Here is a 17,147-nt window from a genome sequence, read left to right as displayed (position 1 = left end):
TTTAAATGCAACTTATATGGGTCTAGGTTTCGAGGTACATCTGCAAAGCAATTAAACTCCTGTGGCTGTGGTCAGCTGGCATGGGTTTGCAGGGTTTGAGCTGTGGAGCTGTAAATTGCTAGTGGGGAGGGTTCCCAACTCCTACAGCCTGAGTGCCAGCCTGAACCCTAAGGTCTCCACAGCAAGTTTTAGCCCTACGGTCTCCCCTCCCCAAGCCTGAGTTGGCCATGGGGACCAGGTATATTGTTGCAGTGTAGACAGAGCCCTAGGCCCAGATTTTAAAACCTTTAATTATGCCCTAAAGCTATTTTTAAGCATCTGCATAGAAGTGACCTGATTTTTCAGCGGTCCTTAGCACTTGCAACTCACTGAAGTTGCTGCTGTTTCTCTCCTCTTAATCAGTCCACTTCTATGCAGATGATTAAAAATGGATTTTTGAGTTTAATGACCCAGGTTTGAAATCATTAGTCAGAAATAGTTTCTGTTGGTGTCTTTCTGAGAAGGCTTACATTTTTCTGTGATCTAGTGGTTCGAAAGTAGACTGTTTTGGGAATGTTTATGGAAACGTTCCTATTTAATGCTTTGATATTTATTCACTTGATGATGAATAGTAGTGTTTTGGTGGTACTGGTCGTCTTGTACTTGTGTAGGCAGGTGTTTAGGACACATGCATTTTATTTCACTTTTTTTTTCTGTTTACCTGTAAGTATTTGTGGACTAATAATAATTACTTGTGACTTCCTCCACAGGCCTCTAACTCTAAAATATTTCAGATGATGTGCAGAGTAGCATCAGTCTGTACACTAACTAAAGACCAGTCAGAATTTTCAGGTTTTAGGGTCATATTGGAGGGAAATTGCTCAAGACTCTTGTGTAGTTTAGGGTTTGTCTCCATTACCCGCTGGATCGACGGTCAGTGATCGATCCAGTGGGGGTCAATTTATCGCATCTAGTCTAGACATGATAAATCATAAATAAATAAAAATAAATAAAATAAATCGACTGCCGAGTGTGCTTCCCTCGACTCCAGTAATCCACCAGGATGAGAGGCACAGGTGGAGTTGGTGGGTGAGCGTTAGCCATCGACTTACCGCCATGAAGACACCGCGGTAAGTAGATTTAAGTACATCAACTTCAGCTACGTTATTCATGTAGCTGAAGTTGCGTAGCTTAGATCGATCCCCCCCAGTGTAGATTAGACCTAAATTTGTCACCCACTCTACTTCCTCACCAATTCTGTCAGGAAGGGTTGTGAGAGAGCTGCTTTCTGGTGGTTCACACTTCTTAAGGACGAGCCTCTTTGAGTAGGAAAAGCTAGTCAGTACTCAGATTTCATCGATGACACACATGCTTGTTTGCCTAATATTTGGTATGTTAAATGGGAAATTAACTTTAGTATTCCAAATTTAATTTGGATATAATGAAACTATAATTGATACCAATGTAGATCAGGTGTCAAACAACCACACCGTGACTTGTATCCATCCCCTTGTAATAGTTATCTATATATAGGATCCTGTGTAAATCATGGTTTCATGGAAATCATAAAAATGCCTCCAAATCATGATGTTTCCATTTTTTTTGTAAAAAGGAAAATGTCTACAATGAAGTCTTAAGTAATTGTTTTGTACTGATCTTATAGTGCTGTGTGAAAATATCATTCGGTCCTTGAAACTGACATTTAGTTGTAAAATTAATTTCATGCAAACTTTGTGAATTCAGTACTTTGCAATTTACATTATAGTGAATTTTCTAAAAACTTAAAATAAAATCTATGATTACACAAGGCCTGATCCATGAGATTCACATTTTGCAGAATACATCTGTCATATAGGGAAAAGTGCTCATAGATAATGGATGCAAAGAGAACCTTCTGAAGTGAATCAGTGTAGTAGTGTGATAAATAGCTCTGAGAATAGGGAACAGTACCCATTAATTTTTGTGGTGTTGAGTTTTAAACCTCATGAGAACACTTTATGGGCCACATTTTCAAATAAATTGGGTGTGCAGTTATATGGGTAAATCTAGTAATTGCAAATGCAGCTAGTCAAATAGAGTGCAGAAATAGTAGTGTTCTTAATTTTTCCTCATAGAATGAAACTGACAATTTCCAGTTACAACTTAGTTACTATGTGAGGGTACCATATGGCTCTTTATTTTTGTGCAAAGCTCCCATTATCTGGGAGATTTGCTATGGATTCTGTGTAGTGTATTACTCTAGCTTTAACTTGAGCCCTCAGGTTACAATTAAAAATATAATTCGGCTTTCTCAAAATGAGTTTTGAAAGATGTGATGTAGACAAAGTCCCAAACTGTTTCAGTATATTGAAATATGTAAATTGCAGTTTTGGTTATTGTGAACTGCTGTTTTGCAGCACCAACATTTAAGTTATTTAGTCTTTTCTTTCTTCTGCTTTGAAATTGATTCTCTGAGACCAAATAAACTAGATCTAGACTTTTTATCTTGCAAATCACCTTTTTTAAATTCAGAAAAAGCAATAATTGTCTGCAGCATTTTGTGCCCCCAAGTTTCTTGTCTAGATTTTTTTGATTTTTAGCATGCTGTGAAAAATTACTTCTACAGTGCCCCAAATATGCTAGCGTCTTTACATGTAGACACAGAATAAGGTGCTTAGTTGCTGTTGTATTACACCAGTGACCGCTTGGGAGCTCCATTGGTTGAAGGGTAAAACTAGAAAGGAACAATATAGCAACTGGAAGAGGCCTGTTTTGTTTATGCACGCAAAGCAACCAGCTATATTCTCAAATAAGCTATGCTTTTAATTAACCAAAATGCTTCCATTTTCTCTGCACCCTTTACACATACTTCTTCAATTTATTCAGTCCCCTAAAGGCTTTCCTTTCTTCCTTTGTAAGGTGACTTCTTTTGAATCAGGAGTCTGTTTTGAATATATACACCATAATCTGTATTGCTTGAGGGTTATATGTTGTATACTCTCTTTTTGTGCACTTCCTTTTAACAGTAGAAGATGTCGTGCATATTGAAGGTGAAATATGCCAATGATTAGAAGCAGATTTCTGAATGGCTTACTTTATAAAGGCATTCTAGATTGTCATTAACTTAAATTTGATCAAAGAGGGCATGAAGTGCTATGTGAGAGATGTTAACTTATCAACCTAAAGGCTATCCTTCACTAGAAGTTTATTGATGGTAGCCAAGCCTTTTACATGCTAAAGACGGGGTAATGATTTCAGAATTAACTGAGGCCATTGAAAGTCAGTGGGACTTAGATGCTTTTATTATTTGTATTGTAATAGCATCTGGGAGCACCCGTCATTGTCAGGACCCTATTGAGTTGGATGCTCTTGACAATTTTGTCCGGTTTCTAACAAATTGCTTTGGGATTTGGTGTTAGTGGTTTGCATTTGTTTACAGTGAAGTACTGCAGTTTGTTTTTTGTGTCTTTCATACTCACAACTATGCTAACTTAGCCGGCTGTATTGTACTCAAACTAATGGTTGCTACTTGATTCAAGTATATATTGCTGAAAGCGCTGATAATCTGATGTTCTGTGTTGATTAGATAACTTTTTTGCGTGATGATGTTTGGCCCTACTTTTGTGTGGATGTGAATAAAATGCTGTTTCTTTCTCCCTTCCAAAGCAGATCATCCAGAAGACACAATGAGTTTGAAGGCCTTCAAGCTCGTTCCTGCTGTTGAGCGGGAGATGCTAATGGGAGACAAAGCTCGAATCAATGTTGAGTGCATTGAATGTTGTGGGAAAAACCTCTATATTGGAACCAATGACTGCTTTGTCTTTCACTTTCTACTGGAAGAGAAGATATCAGCTGGAAAAATAACTTTTGCTGCCACCAAACAACTGCATAAATACTTGGGCTTCAAGAAAGCAGTCATTGAGCTGAAAGCAGCTTCAGCACTCAACAGGCTACTGGTGCTTTGTGACAACACAATAACATTAGTTAACATGATGAACCTGGAACCTATCCCCACTGGAGCTAGAATAAAGGGAGCTGTGACATTCACATTAAATGAAAACCCTATGAGTGGGGACCCTTTTTGTGTAGAAGTTTGCATTATCTCAGTGAAACGGCGGACCATCCAGATGTTCATGGTGTATGAGGATAGAGTCCAGATAGTGAAGGAAGTTTCCACTCCGGAGCAACCCTGTGCCGTGGCTGTAGATGGTCATTACTTGTGCCTTGCTCTCACTACACAATATATCATACTGAATTATAATACTGGCATCTCCCAGGATCTGTTCCCGTATTGCAGTGATGAGAAACGGCCAATTGTGAAAAGGATAGGCAGACAGGAGTTTCTGCTGGCTGGACCTGGAGGGTTAGGTGAGACTAAAAATGTTTTAACTTCCAATTTAGTTTTCCTCCATTTCACGATCAGCTTCCTGGATTGAGGTAACTTTAGTAATTGATGCCATAATGTAGAATAAATACTGCATTTCCTTACAGGATGTACTTGCAATACTTTAAAATTGAAGGATAAGTAATTCAGTAAGTAAAACTAGTTCTGGGTAGCACTTTAAAAATGGTAAACTTGAATTGATCTAGATAAATTTGTTTCTGGGGTGTCTATAGTGAAATAGAAAAATTTAGGTGGAATAAATTCTACTGTCTCATCACCCAGGGCAAAACAAAAGTATGAACCAAATGAAATTTTAAAAGCTGCTGGCATCAGATTCTAGCTATAGAGACTGATTGATTGAAACTGGGACTCAAGCAACCCAAATTTTCTTGTTGCATGACTGGGGACAAGCTATCAGTGCCTCTGTTTCTTCATCACTGAAAGACAGTTATACTCCCTCATCTTCATAAAGCCATGTGCAAGCTACTGATACAGCATAGCAGCAGAAATTACTTTTTTGTTTGCCTTGCTCACTTGCCTAAATTTCTCTGATAGAACTGTTCAATTAGTGGACTAATGGGCTTCAGGAATAATAATTACATTAGAGAAATTTGAAAGGGACACCTTGGCGAAATTCTGCCATAAAGTATGAAAACAAAACTAGATTGCAAGCAGAACATCAAAGTCCCGTCTTCCTGGGAGGTCTGATTTCTCTGTCCCAATTCCTCTGTAGCTTGCATAAATAGCTGTCTTAGAGCGTGCTCTGAACTTGAACTTCTCCAATCACAGGAGCTGAAGGCCCCTCAGAGGGAATGCTCTACCACCAGCACTTCTCTCAGATTGATGGGGAGCCACCTGAGTGCCTCTTCAATCATAAGTGTAGCATGTAGCAGTATGACATAAGGAGATAGTCAGTCTGTCTCAAGTATCAAGGTCCCAACTCAGGGCTGTATGCAGCTTTTACAAAATACATGAAGGGATGCAGTTGTTATGGGCATTTAGAAGACCACTGTTACTAATCAGGTTTGTTTCAATTATATTGAATTTACTGGATTTGTTGGTCATGTGTCTGAAGTGTTAAGTACAGTCCATTACAAACCTTGCCAGTCTGGATTCCAAATACAAGGCATTTTTCTTTGACCTTCCTGTCTCTTACATAAACACATAGCAGCAAGTACACTTGTTTTGGGAGGGTGTTTTTTAATATAAGACACTCCAGTGGATCTGCTTCTTCCTCTGAAGAGAGGATGAGAGAACAAACATTTGACATACCTAGTCTTGTTGCTTAATGCACTACTGGGAGACACTCAGATACTACGATGATAAGCATGGTATAAAAACCTATTTAGACCAGAACAGACCAGACCACCGTTGGCTCTGAAAGGAGTGAAGTGATGCATCAGTATATCAATTGAGTTATCAGGTTGAGAATCAATGGTCATATCCTGCTGTTGTCACTTGCAGGATGAACCTTTATACCCATGTTGGACAACTATGCTTAATATCTAGATTATCGTTGCATGAGTAACCTCAAAATAGTATGGCAAAAAGTTATTGTGATTTATCACTCTAGTTCAGGAGTGGGCAAACTTATTGGCCCAAGGGCAACATCCGGATGGGGAAATTGTATGCAGGGCTGTAAATATAGGGCTGGGGAGGGGGTCTGGGGTGTGGTGTGTAGGAAGGGGCTCAGGGGCAAAGGGTGCCGGTACAGGGGTTTGGGGTGCAGGAGGGGTGAGGCAGGGGGTTGTGGGCTCAGGGTTTGGGGTTGGGGTGCAGGAGGGGGTTCAGAGTGCAGGAAGGGGCCCAGGGCAGAGGGCTGGGGTACAGCAGGGAACTCAGGGCAGGGTGTTGGGGTGCAGGAAGGGTGCAGAGGGGGGCTCAAGGCAGGAGGTTAGGGGGATAGGGCAGGAGGGGATGCGGAGTTCAGAAGGGGGCTCAGGGCAGAAGGTTGAGTGCAGGAGGGATTTGGGGGGTGGGCTCCAGCCTGGTACCACTTACTTCAAGTGGCTCCAGGAGGGTGGCAGTGGGGCTCAGGCAGGCTCCCTGCCTGCCCTGGCTCTGTGCTACTCCTGAGAATGACCAGCATGTCTGACAGCGGTTCCTGGGGGTGGGGTGGGGCAGGCTGCTTCACTGTATGCTGCCTTCACCTGTGAGTATCACCCCTGAAGCTCCCATAGGCTGTGGTTCCCCATCCCTGGCCAATCGGAGATGCAGAGGGCGGTACCTGCAGGCAGGGGCAGGCCCTGGAGCTTCAGGGACGTGGTGCAGGCCACTTCTGGGAGCGGCACGGGGCCAGGGCAGGCGGGGAGCCTGCCTTAGTCCTGCTGCGTCACAGGGCTGGCAATCCCGCGGGCCGAATTGAAAACCTTGATGGGCCAAATCTGCCTGCAGGCCATAGTTTGCCGTACCCTGCTCTAGGTCTAAATGTAGACTGGCACTTATAGATTTGATATGCTGCAGTGAAAATCAAGATGGCATTCATATATTTTGTTTTATTTAATCAGTCTGTTCTTTAACACCTGCTTCTGAATGAGTCTCTCTAAAGAATTTCATTCTTACTTTCCCTTTTTTTATTTTTCATTTTATTTTATTTACTTTTAGTGTAAAAGAAACTCCACACCAAAGACTTCCTGTCATCCACTTCAACTACTTCTTCACTGGATCATTCTTTTTAATTTTCTTGCCTTTTCTTCCCTGCCTTCCTCAACTAGCTAAATGCTGTTCTGTTTTTAGTTTCTGTTCCTACGTGAAAGTTCTAGAGACAGTGGCAGATTAGGCCCTCTTCCTGTCTCACCTAGCATAATACCTAGGACCCAAGTCTAGACTGGGAAAATACGTTATGTTTAAAGGCTATTTATTAGTCAGTATCTTTTTGTGTGTTCAAACACATATTAATGTAAAAGTATAATTAGGCAGGCCAAAAAAGATTTCAAAGAGCAGCTAGCAAAAAACACAAACAAACGGCATTTTATTTAAATATAGTGCAGACCCGTTTACTTGCGGATGTCGGGAGTCAAGCTGTCAAGGCCGTGTGTTAATGGACTGCGGGTTAAGAGGGCCATGCTGAAATATCTTAAGATATCTATACTGTATATACTTGTATAATTATCTAAGCTTACATATATATTCAGTGGCCCAAACACTGCAGGCCTATCTGTTAACGGTGCTTTGCAAGAATATAAATTCAAATGTGTGATGTAATAAAAACATTACTACTACGCAGGAGTGAAAGTAACTCAGGACACTTATCGGTACGGGGTGAGGGGGGAATAATAAATCATTGGGACCAGATGGTATCCACCCAAGTGTTCTGAAGGAACTCAAATATGAAATTTAGGACTACTGACTGTGGTATATAACCGATCACTTAATCAACCACTGTATCACTGGCAGATAGCAGCTAATGTGAGGTTGATTTTTAAAAAAAATGGCTCCAGAGGTGATCCTGGCAATTACAGGCTAGTAAGCCTGTCTTCAGTACCTGGCAAATTGGTTGAAACTATAATAAGGAACAGAATTATCAGACACAGATGTTGGGGAAGCATCAACAGGGCTTTTGTAAAGGGAATTAGAATTCTTTGCATGTGTCGTCAAATGTTGACAAGGGTAGTCCAGTGGATATAGTGAACTTGGACTTTCAGAAAGCCTTTGATGGCATGGTCCTTCACCAGAGGCTCTTAAGCAAATCATGAGGTAAGAGGGAAGGTCTTCTCATGGTTCAGTAACTGATTATGATAGAAAACAAAGGATAGGAATAAATGGTCAGCTTTCAGAAAGGGGAGAGGTAAATAGTGGGCTCCTGAAATGATCTGTACTGAGTTCTGCAGCTGTGCTGCCTGGCAAGAGCTCGCAGCCCCACCACCCAGAGCATTGTGCAGGTGGCACAGTGAGCTCAGGCTGCAGGGGAGGGGCCGCGGGCTAGCATCCTGGGCCAGGAGCTCAGGGACCAGGCAGGAGGGTTCTGCAATCTGGATGTGGCCCATGGGCCATAGTTTGCCAGTACTTTTCCTGGTATGTTATATGTGGTTTTACAACCGCTTTGTAACATAGTTAGGTTCTGTATATCTTGGCATTTAAGTGTTACCACTCTTCTAACAATAACTATTTCAAACATGGTTCCAACTAATATTTGAGCCTATTGTAGACAGGACTAGAGCAAATGTTGATGAGGGTTGTTTTTATTCATACTGGCTATCATTTCCACGTATACTTTCTGGACAGAGGAATAGGAAGCTTATGTGGTGCATTTCCTCAACAGTTGCTCACGCTATGTAGTCATCAGTTACCAATACAGTTTTCTTCCTTCTTCTCACCCACTTGGAAAGCTCCTAATACCTTCAGCTTTTGTGGTAGGCAAAAGTTCTATCACTTTACCTAAATGGACATGTCTGCTTTTGCCTTTGTTTGTCAAAATGGGATAAGAAGAAAAATGAGGCTTAGTTTGCCCGACTTGTTTATGTGCGTGCTCAGCAGCATGCTTCAAAAGAAAAATGCTGGTGTCTGGATGGCTGAAGATTGATAATTGGAAAAATCTCTGCATTTCCAGTTTTGAAATTAGCATAGTTCAGTAGTGGCTAACATTTGTTACCATTACATAGTTATTCAGTTTCTTATGTGAAATGAGTTGATTTCATTCTAGTTCCCAGTAGCCACATGTTCACATCACAAAAACTACCAAAACCACAGTTTGCAATAATTGGCAGTGTTATTGGCCATCTCAGATGAGGATGGAGACAAACGTACAATCTTGATACTTAGAACTTTCAGATTCAGGGTTGAGGTAAACAGGCAGAAATTGGCTTGAGAAAGTATTATATTGTTGCTGCCCAGGCTTTACCTGTTCTAGAGGACTTAAATGTCTAGGGTACCTGTAGATTATCATTAAAATCACTAAAACCAAAATGTACCAGTACTATATTCCATTCTGAACTTTGCATATTGAATTATATTATGAAGCCTAATTTAAGTGATTTTTATGATCTCTAGATATTGAGTATTCTGTATAAAAAAAAAAACCTGTGGCTTGATTTGCCATTAGGAATTTATTGTACAATTTTTGGAAGTGCTAATAGATTTTTCTCTCAAAACAGAAGTACTGCATAAATCTCTGAGGGAAAGTGGGGAGAGAGATATAGATCCTTAAAGTCTATAGTATGATTAGTGGCAAATGATCCAGAAGAGAGAGATGAGTCCAAGTGACTGAAAAAATACAAAATACATAGTCTAGCAGAGAAAATAACCGCAAATTAAGTGGAAAAGAGCCTTACTAAAAATTCAGTAAGGCTTTGGAGACTATCTTCATTTTTAATGTGTTTTTTTTAACTCTTCAGTGTATTTTTTTGCCTTGTGTGGCAATTTGCTTTGCAAGAATTTCTATCTTTCTTTCTGGATGTTTTTTCAAATTTTTGTAGACACATGTCTTGTAAGGGGGGAAAAAACCCTCTCTTCTGAAAGAATTGGGGACCTCACTCTACTATAGCAATTAGCTCAGGAAATGTGGGTGAATTGAATTAACTTGGATACTGAAATGTTCTGCTGGCATTTGAGATGTTAAAGGGAGCAGACAGGCCAAATTGCAAGAGGAAGAGTGGTCAGGCAACCTGTAGGAATATTTCTATATATTTTTTTTTTTACTAAGATAGGGACAGGCTCATGGAATGCTGGCTTGGGTTTGGTGGGTTAAAGGGCATACACCATGTTTTTAAAAGAAATAGTTCACTAAGTTTCTTGGACTTGAATTATTTACATCTAGGAGGAATAAGCATTGAAATGAAGCTTGCATTACTTTCCTGTGCACAAGAAAATAATGTTTTGTGTACTGATTTGAACATAATCAACAAATGTCTAATTGCAACAGGATCCTTGGAGATTCAGTGTTTTGTAAAAAGTTTAACAGAAATGCCCTTTCATTGTTAAAAGTCCTTCATTGTGTACATTTGTAAATTACTCATCATCCTGGGTTCATGGCAAGCAAGGTTCCAGTGTTTGACTCCTGGAAAACTGCAAGCTTTGGCTTAAGCTTCAGACTTTCTTCTCTTTCTTTGCAGGTATGTTTGCAACTGTGGATGGCATTTCGCAGTGTGCTCCTGTGCACTGGTCAGAGAATGTGATTGGAGCAGCCCTATGTTTTCCTTATGTAGTTGCTCTTGATGATGAGTTTATTACAGTGCATAGCATGCTGGATCAACAACTGAAACAGACCCTACCTTTTAAGGAAGGCCACATCCTACAAGATTTCGAAGGTATTAGCTAGTACACCTATTTCTTTGCATGAATTTCTTGGGACACAAAAAAATCAAGCTTATGCTGACATAGTATGAAGTAAAAAAACAAAAAACTGGCTCCTTTGAAGAACAAGCTACCTCTCCTGAAACACACAATAATAGAACATCCTTAAATGTAACACTTTATCCTGCTGTTAATAGTATTTTTGCTAAAGAATATTATGTCCTGTATTCCAACAAAACATTGCAAATGTAATTTCTTGTTCTTGTTTAAGTAATAGTCCTTACTATATTCCACTGTGGGTTATGCATGCTCATCCTGTGTCCAGAGCTGGAAAATTTGAAAGTGTTTTTTGTTGGTCTGCGCATGCACCCTGGTTCACCTCATGCCTCCAACTGAGGCGATAAAGCATGGGGCAGACTGACTTCCTCTCCAGTTCCTTCTCACTGCCACATGATCTAGGTCACAACCTCTGTAGCTTCAACTTTGTCCCTTATGATAAGATTTTGCTTTGTAAATAGTTTTTAGTATCTTGTACTGTTTTAGTGTTTTCATAAAAACGAGGAGTCTGGTGGCACCTTAAAGACTAACAGATTTATTTGGGTAAGAAGTGGGGTTTTTACTTACAAAAATGTATGCCCAAATAAATCTGTTAGTCTTTAAGGTGCCACCAGACTCCTCGTTGTTTGTTTTTGTGGCTACAGACTAACACGGCTACCCCTCTAGTGTTTTCATAGTTTAATGCTAGATTAATCTTTGGGGAACACTTCTCCTCCTCTCCACCCCTTGTACCTTATGTGGGTACTCGACTGTGCCCGCGACTCCATGCTTCAAACTCTGCGCTTCTTGCCAGCGATACTTCTTGATCAGCGACAACTACCAATGCTACTTGTACTGCCTCAGGGAAGTTGACCATCACAGTGAGGTACAATATCTGCTTCTTGTTCCCCAGCCGTACTGGAGAAGAGGAGGAACTCCAGCTTCAAAAACACCTCAATCAGAGCAGGCCAGGGAACTCTTTGTCTCTCCGTTTCCTTACCCTACGTATCCTCTGCTGCCCGAAAGACTTAAAACACCTTGGGACCAGCCTCCACATTTAGCTCTGAGCTGCTGTCACCCCTTGCCAGGAGACTTCCACATCCCCTTTCAACTCTTCCTACTGGCCGTATTGGGGCCCCTTGGACCAATACGCCCCTGCAGAGTTGATCAGATCTGCTAAGGAGTTACTCCTTGCCTCCCCTCAGAGAAGGAAGAGCATTATGCACTGGATCCAGCAGTTCTGCTGGAACCAGCAAGACTTCCACCTTCATCTCCAGACAAACCAGTAACCCCTTTGTCTCCTTCGCCTCTCCTCCCCTACTCCCCCAAATGAATTCAGGAGTGTCTTCATAGAGTTGCTAGTGAACTACAGATTCCTCTTGAAGAGATTCAGGAATCTGAGAACAAACTCCTTGACGTCCTCTACTCAGATTGGTAAAGGGCTAATCTTTGTTTTTCACCCCTCTCCCAACTCTTTGGTGGTCAAAGCACCTTCCAAAAGGGCTAGATAGCAACATCCCTGGTCTACTTCTGTGGGCAAAGAGGTTAAATGCCTAGATCTATTGGGAGAAAGGTGTTCTTATCATTTAGCCTTCAGTTCAGGATACTAATATTCAAGGTACTAATGGTCAAGTACAGCTTTCTGAACTACTCCAGGTTTTCAGAGTTGACTGACAGTCTTCCACAACAGGACAGAGCTTGTTTCCAAGTGGTGATAGATGAAGGCAAATTAATAGCAAAGGCCGACCTCAAATTTACCATTGAAGCTGCTGACACATCCTGTAGAGCCATGTCTACTGGCATTGTTAGAGAGTCATGGTTCTGTGTGTCACGGTTCCCTAGAAAGGTTCGGAATAGTGTGGAGGACCTCACCTTCAATTAATCAGTTATTCAGTCAGAAGACTGACATCCCTCTATCTCTACCTAGAAGGACTATAGGGCTACCCTCTGCCCCAGGAATAAGGTTAAGATTTGTCACTGTTTTTTTTAGTAAAAGTCAGAGAGAGATCACAGACTTCAGTGAATTTTTGTTTATTGCCCACAACCCTTCATGACTTTTACTAAAAATAACAGTGATAAAATGGGGCTGAGCCCTAGCTCTGCTGTAGAGGAGGGGAGTCCAGCACCCACTGCAGCTAGGATCTTCGGAGTCTAGTGCACTCTGTCAACACGTGGAGTGCAGTAACAATAGACCAGTGGATGCTGAACATCATCCATTCAGGCTATATGAATGAGTTGGCCTCCCTACCTCCTCCACAGTCACCTTCCCCTTTAACTTTAGGGGACTGCTCTCAAGACTGTTCTCAAGCAAGAGGTGGATTCCCTATTAGACTGAGGAGCAATAGAATGTGTCCCCTGAATACCAAGGAGGCAGCTTTTATTGGACTTATTTTCTTATACTCCAAAAGAAGGGTGCATGGAGACGAATTCTCCACCACCACCACCCTGACCACTTCATTTGCAAACTCAAGTTTCATACGGTTATGCTGGCTCCTGTAATACTATCACTAGAAAAGGATGTGGTTTACAGCTCTCTATATGAAGGATGTTTACTCTCATGTAGATATTCATCCCGCTCACAGATGCTTCCTAAAGTATTTGCAGTAATGGCAGCTCACACTAGATACCTCGGTCTCATTGTCTTCCCCTGCCTTGATGACTTGTTCCTTGTTGCCAAGTCATGCCAGAAGGCCCATGCTACACCTCCTTTCTTTCCTGGGGGTCAGTGTAAATGCAGAAAAATCTATTCTCACCCCTGCACAGTCTCTGGACATCATTGGGGCCACTCTGGATTCGATTATTGCAAGGGCATACTTGCCAAGGGACAGGTTTCAGACCATGAATAGTATTATAGCCCCAATGGCAATCAGCCCTCCAATACTGGTCAAAACATGCCTGTCTCTTTTAGATCATATGGCATCATACACTCACGTCACTCTGTTCGCAAGACTCCATCTTCGTTGCCTTCAAATATGGCTCCAGTTGATATACTCTCCAAACCGCCATCCTGTGAACTGCATGGTAGCTTTCTTTCCTACTGTGGTGGACAAATCCTTCACAGATGAGAGTCGATGTCCCCTTTCTTCTCACTTCTCCAGACCAGGACCATTACTACAGATGCATCCCTTTTTGGTTGAGGAGCTCACTTGGACAGCCACACAGCACAAGGCACCTTGACGTCACAAGAGTCTAGGACGCGCATCCATATTCTGAAGATATGAGCAGTCCGGAAAGCATACCGAGGCCTTTTTTTTTTTTTTTCTTTTCCTGTTCATCCGCACTCACTGCATCCTTATGCTGTCAAGCAATGTTATGACAGTCTTCTACATCAATAAACAGGGAGACGCAAGATCCGTCTCCCTGTGCACAAAAGCAGTTATCTTGTGGAACTAGTGCATCGGCAACCAAATCACCCCATCATCAGCCTACCTTCCCAGAAAACAAAATATGCTCCGACTCCTTCAGCTGACATTTTTCAATTGACTACAAGTGGGAGCTTCACAACTTGGTGCTGCACAATCTTTGATCTATGGGGCACCCTAATCAGAGATTAGTTCACCTTCATAGCGAACAGAAAATGCAACACACTGCTGCAGGGGAGGCCCAGGTCACCACTCCCAAGGTGAGAGATTACTTCTTCCTTGGTCAGATTGCCTGAACTATGCATGCCTTCTGCTACAACCCTTGTCACGAGTTTTGTGCAAAAGCTGGCAGGGCATGAGTTATCCTGATTGCCCCCTACTGGCTTAAACAATTTGGGTTCCTAAATCTTCTGTGCATGTAATCTTGAGTAGCAGTCATCTTCCCAACATTCCCTGAGCTGCTGGCCTTGTGAAATGGCAAGATCAAGCACCCCAATCCGTATTCGTTTTACCTCAGGGGTTGCTTTTTGGATGGGCATCATCGTTAGAACGCTCCTGTTCCGCAGTCGTATGAGACATACTCTCTAACATTAGGAAGGATTCCACTAGGCAATGCTACCTGGCTAAGTAGAGATGTTTTTCTTCTCAGACACATCAAAGGAACGTTCTTCCAGAAGGTGCGGGTATCCCTCTCATTTTAGACTATATCCTTTTCATAAAGGCATCAGGGCTATCCATCAGCTCCTTACAAGTCCACTTGGTAGCGATTTAGTGCCTCCCATCCTCCTTCTGAAGATTATTCAGTCTTCACTCACCCACTGACCATTAGATTTTGGGAAGGCCTGATCAGAACCTTTCCACCTATTCATAAGTTTACCCTTCTGTGGGACTTGAACCTTGTTCTGTCAGCACTCACAATGCCATCCTTTAAAGCCCTAGCTTCCTGCTCCATTTTCCTTCTCTCCACAAAAGTTGTATTCCTTGTAGCCATCCCCTCAGCCAGAAGGATTGGCAAGCTTGGAGCAATGATGGCGGATCCTCCTTGTGCTGTATTCCATGAAGATAAAGTTCCACTCTGTTTATACCCCAAATTCACCCCCCAAGATTGTTTTGAAATTTCACTTGAGCCACTTGACCCAATCAATCCATTTAGCTGTGTTCTTTCTTAAACTGCACACTTCCTCAGAGGAACAGAGTCCACACCTTCGATGTCCAGCAGTCCTTGGTGATGGTCTTGGTAGGTAAAAGACCAATTAGGAAGTCCCAGAGACTATTCATCACTGTAACAGACTTGGGGGACAAGTGATCTCTACTCAGAGGATCTCCAAATGGGTCTCTGGCTGAATTCTACACTATCAAACCTTCCCTCCGACCCCTCACCATGGATAAGAGCTCATTCCACGAGAGCACAAGCAATGACTAAGGCATCTCTTCAGAAGGTATCCCTTCTTGATATCTGTAAAGCAGCCACATGGGGCTCTGTTCACACCTTTGCGAGACACTGTACTCTAGTCCAGGACTCCTACTGATGCCTTGTTTAGAAGGGCTGTCCTTTGCTCAGCCTACTGTTTACATCTTTGTATCCTCCTCCTACTTAAGTACTGCTCGTTAATCATCTTCAGTGGAATACAATAGGGACCATCACTGGAAGAAGAAGAGTAGGTTACTTAGAGTTTGGCTATACTTACAGCTGTACAGCGCTGGGAGTTAAAGCTGTCTTCGTACAGCTGTGTAGGGAAAGCGCTGCAGTGTGGTCATACTGACAGCTACCAGCGCTGGAGTGTGGCCACATTTGCAGCGGTGTTGGGAGTGGTGCATTATGGGCAGCTATCCCAGCGTTCAAGTGGCTGCAACGTGCTTTTCAAAAGGGGGGTGGGGTGGAGTGTGACAGGGAGCGTGGGGGAGACAGAGTGGATTTTTGGAGCTAACACTGTGTCAGCTCCCTGCCTTGCAAGTTCTAAGGACTGGAAGATACACAGCACCAACCTTCAATCATTTTAAAAGTTTCGACCCCTTCCCCCACCCCTCCCTCATTCAGACCAGATAAGCAGCTGCTCCAAAACGGACCCCCCCCCCCCCCAGGCTGCTTCTCTCCTCAAGCAAACACTGGCTGTGGACATTCATCCCTCTGCTTGAGCAAACAGTAATTGGGTTTGTTTTTTAGATAAGCAGCTCTGGGAGCCCCGAGTTCACAACAAAACAAAGAAAGGCATCACAACAAAACAAAGAGTGTTATCTTGACTTAAAACGCATTATGGGAAGGTTCCAGAGGTCAGTTACAGCATAGTAAGATTAATCACTGTTTACACTGGCACCCCAGTGCTGCAAGAGCAGTGCTGTTCTCTTTATTCCTCTCGCTGAGGTGGAGTACAGCCAGCTCTCTAGCCAGGGAGATACAGCGCTGTATGTGCCTTGCCAGTGTGGACGGGGAGTAAGTTACAGCGCTGTAAAGCCACCACCAGCGCTGTAACTCTCAAGTGTAGCCAAGCCCTTGCATGAGGAATGTGATCCCTATCTGTATTCCACCACCTGCCATCTTCTCCTCTGATTCACGATGGAGAAGGAACTGGAGAGGCAGTCGGTCTGCTCTGCTATTTATGCCCTCGGTCGGAGGCACGAGGTGAGCCAGAGCACATGTACGTGGACCAATGGACGCTGCTTTCAAATTTTCCAGCTACTGGCTCATGGTACGCATGTGTAACCTCCAGTGCAATACAGATAGGGACCACACATCTCGAAGAACCTCCAGTTATGAGATTGGTTTTGAACTGAGTAAAGCAAAGCACTGGCAAACTTTATGCACGAGTCGTCTGACTGATACCATTGTGCATAAAGTGGAGCACGTGTGTCTGCCACTGGAGCCCTCACTTGTAATTTTACACAATTTTTTCCTTCAAAGGAACACTGTCAACTTAAAATTTTTGTAAGTGAGTTGAGTTGTTTGTGTAATACATCTGCAGATGACTCCGCCTCCTCCTGCCAAACCCTTTTGTAGGTGTGGAATCACACTTTTTATAACACTTTCTGTCTCTGGTTGCTCTGTAAGATGATCAGAAACCAGGTAAACAAGCGATTTGAAAAAGCTGACAAATGCAGATAGTAAAAAAAAAATGAAAATACCAATTTTTTTGTTTAGTAAGCATAGGTGGTATCCATAAAAACAATGCCAAAAAAAC

At 42.4% G+C, this 17,147-nt stretch overlaps 1 protein-coding gene across 2 annotated transcripts in view; it reads left to right on the top strand.

Moving 5' to 3' along the window:
- TGFBRAP1 (transforming growth factor beta receptor associated protein 1) overlaps window positions 1-17,147 on the top strand; it is a 61,137-nt gene that overhangs the window by 4,130 nt on the left and 39,860 nt on the right. The window contains exons 2-3 of one of the 2 annotated variants that reach the window (XM_050921783.1): window positions 3,628-4,326; window positions 10,393-10,587. In XM_050921783.1, coding sequence (XP_050777740.1) covers window positions 3,645-4,326; window positions 10,393-10,587 — 877 coding nt within the window. In that variant the 5' untranslated portion in view covers window positions 3,628-3,644. Of the gene's footprint in view, window positions 1-3,624; window positions 4,327-10,392; window positions 10,588-17,147 lie in introns of both variants that reach the window. The other variant, XM_050921777.1, reaches the window with a different exon arrangement.

Source organism: Gopherus flavomarginatus, chromosome 1 (assembly GCF_025201925.1).
Source record: "Gopherus flavomarginatus isolate rGopFla2 chromosome 1, rGopFla2.mat.asm, whole genome shotgun sequence".
NCBI lineage: Eukaryota > Metazoa > Chordata > Testudines > Testudinidae > Gopherus > Gopherus flavomarginatus.
The sequence above is the reverse complement of the archived record's forward strand: the minus strand, read 5'-3'. Positions and strand labels throughout refer to the sequence as shown.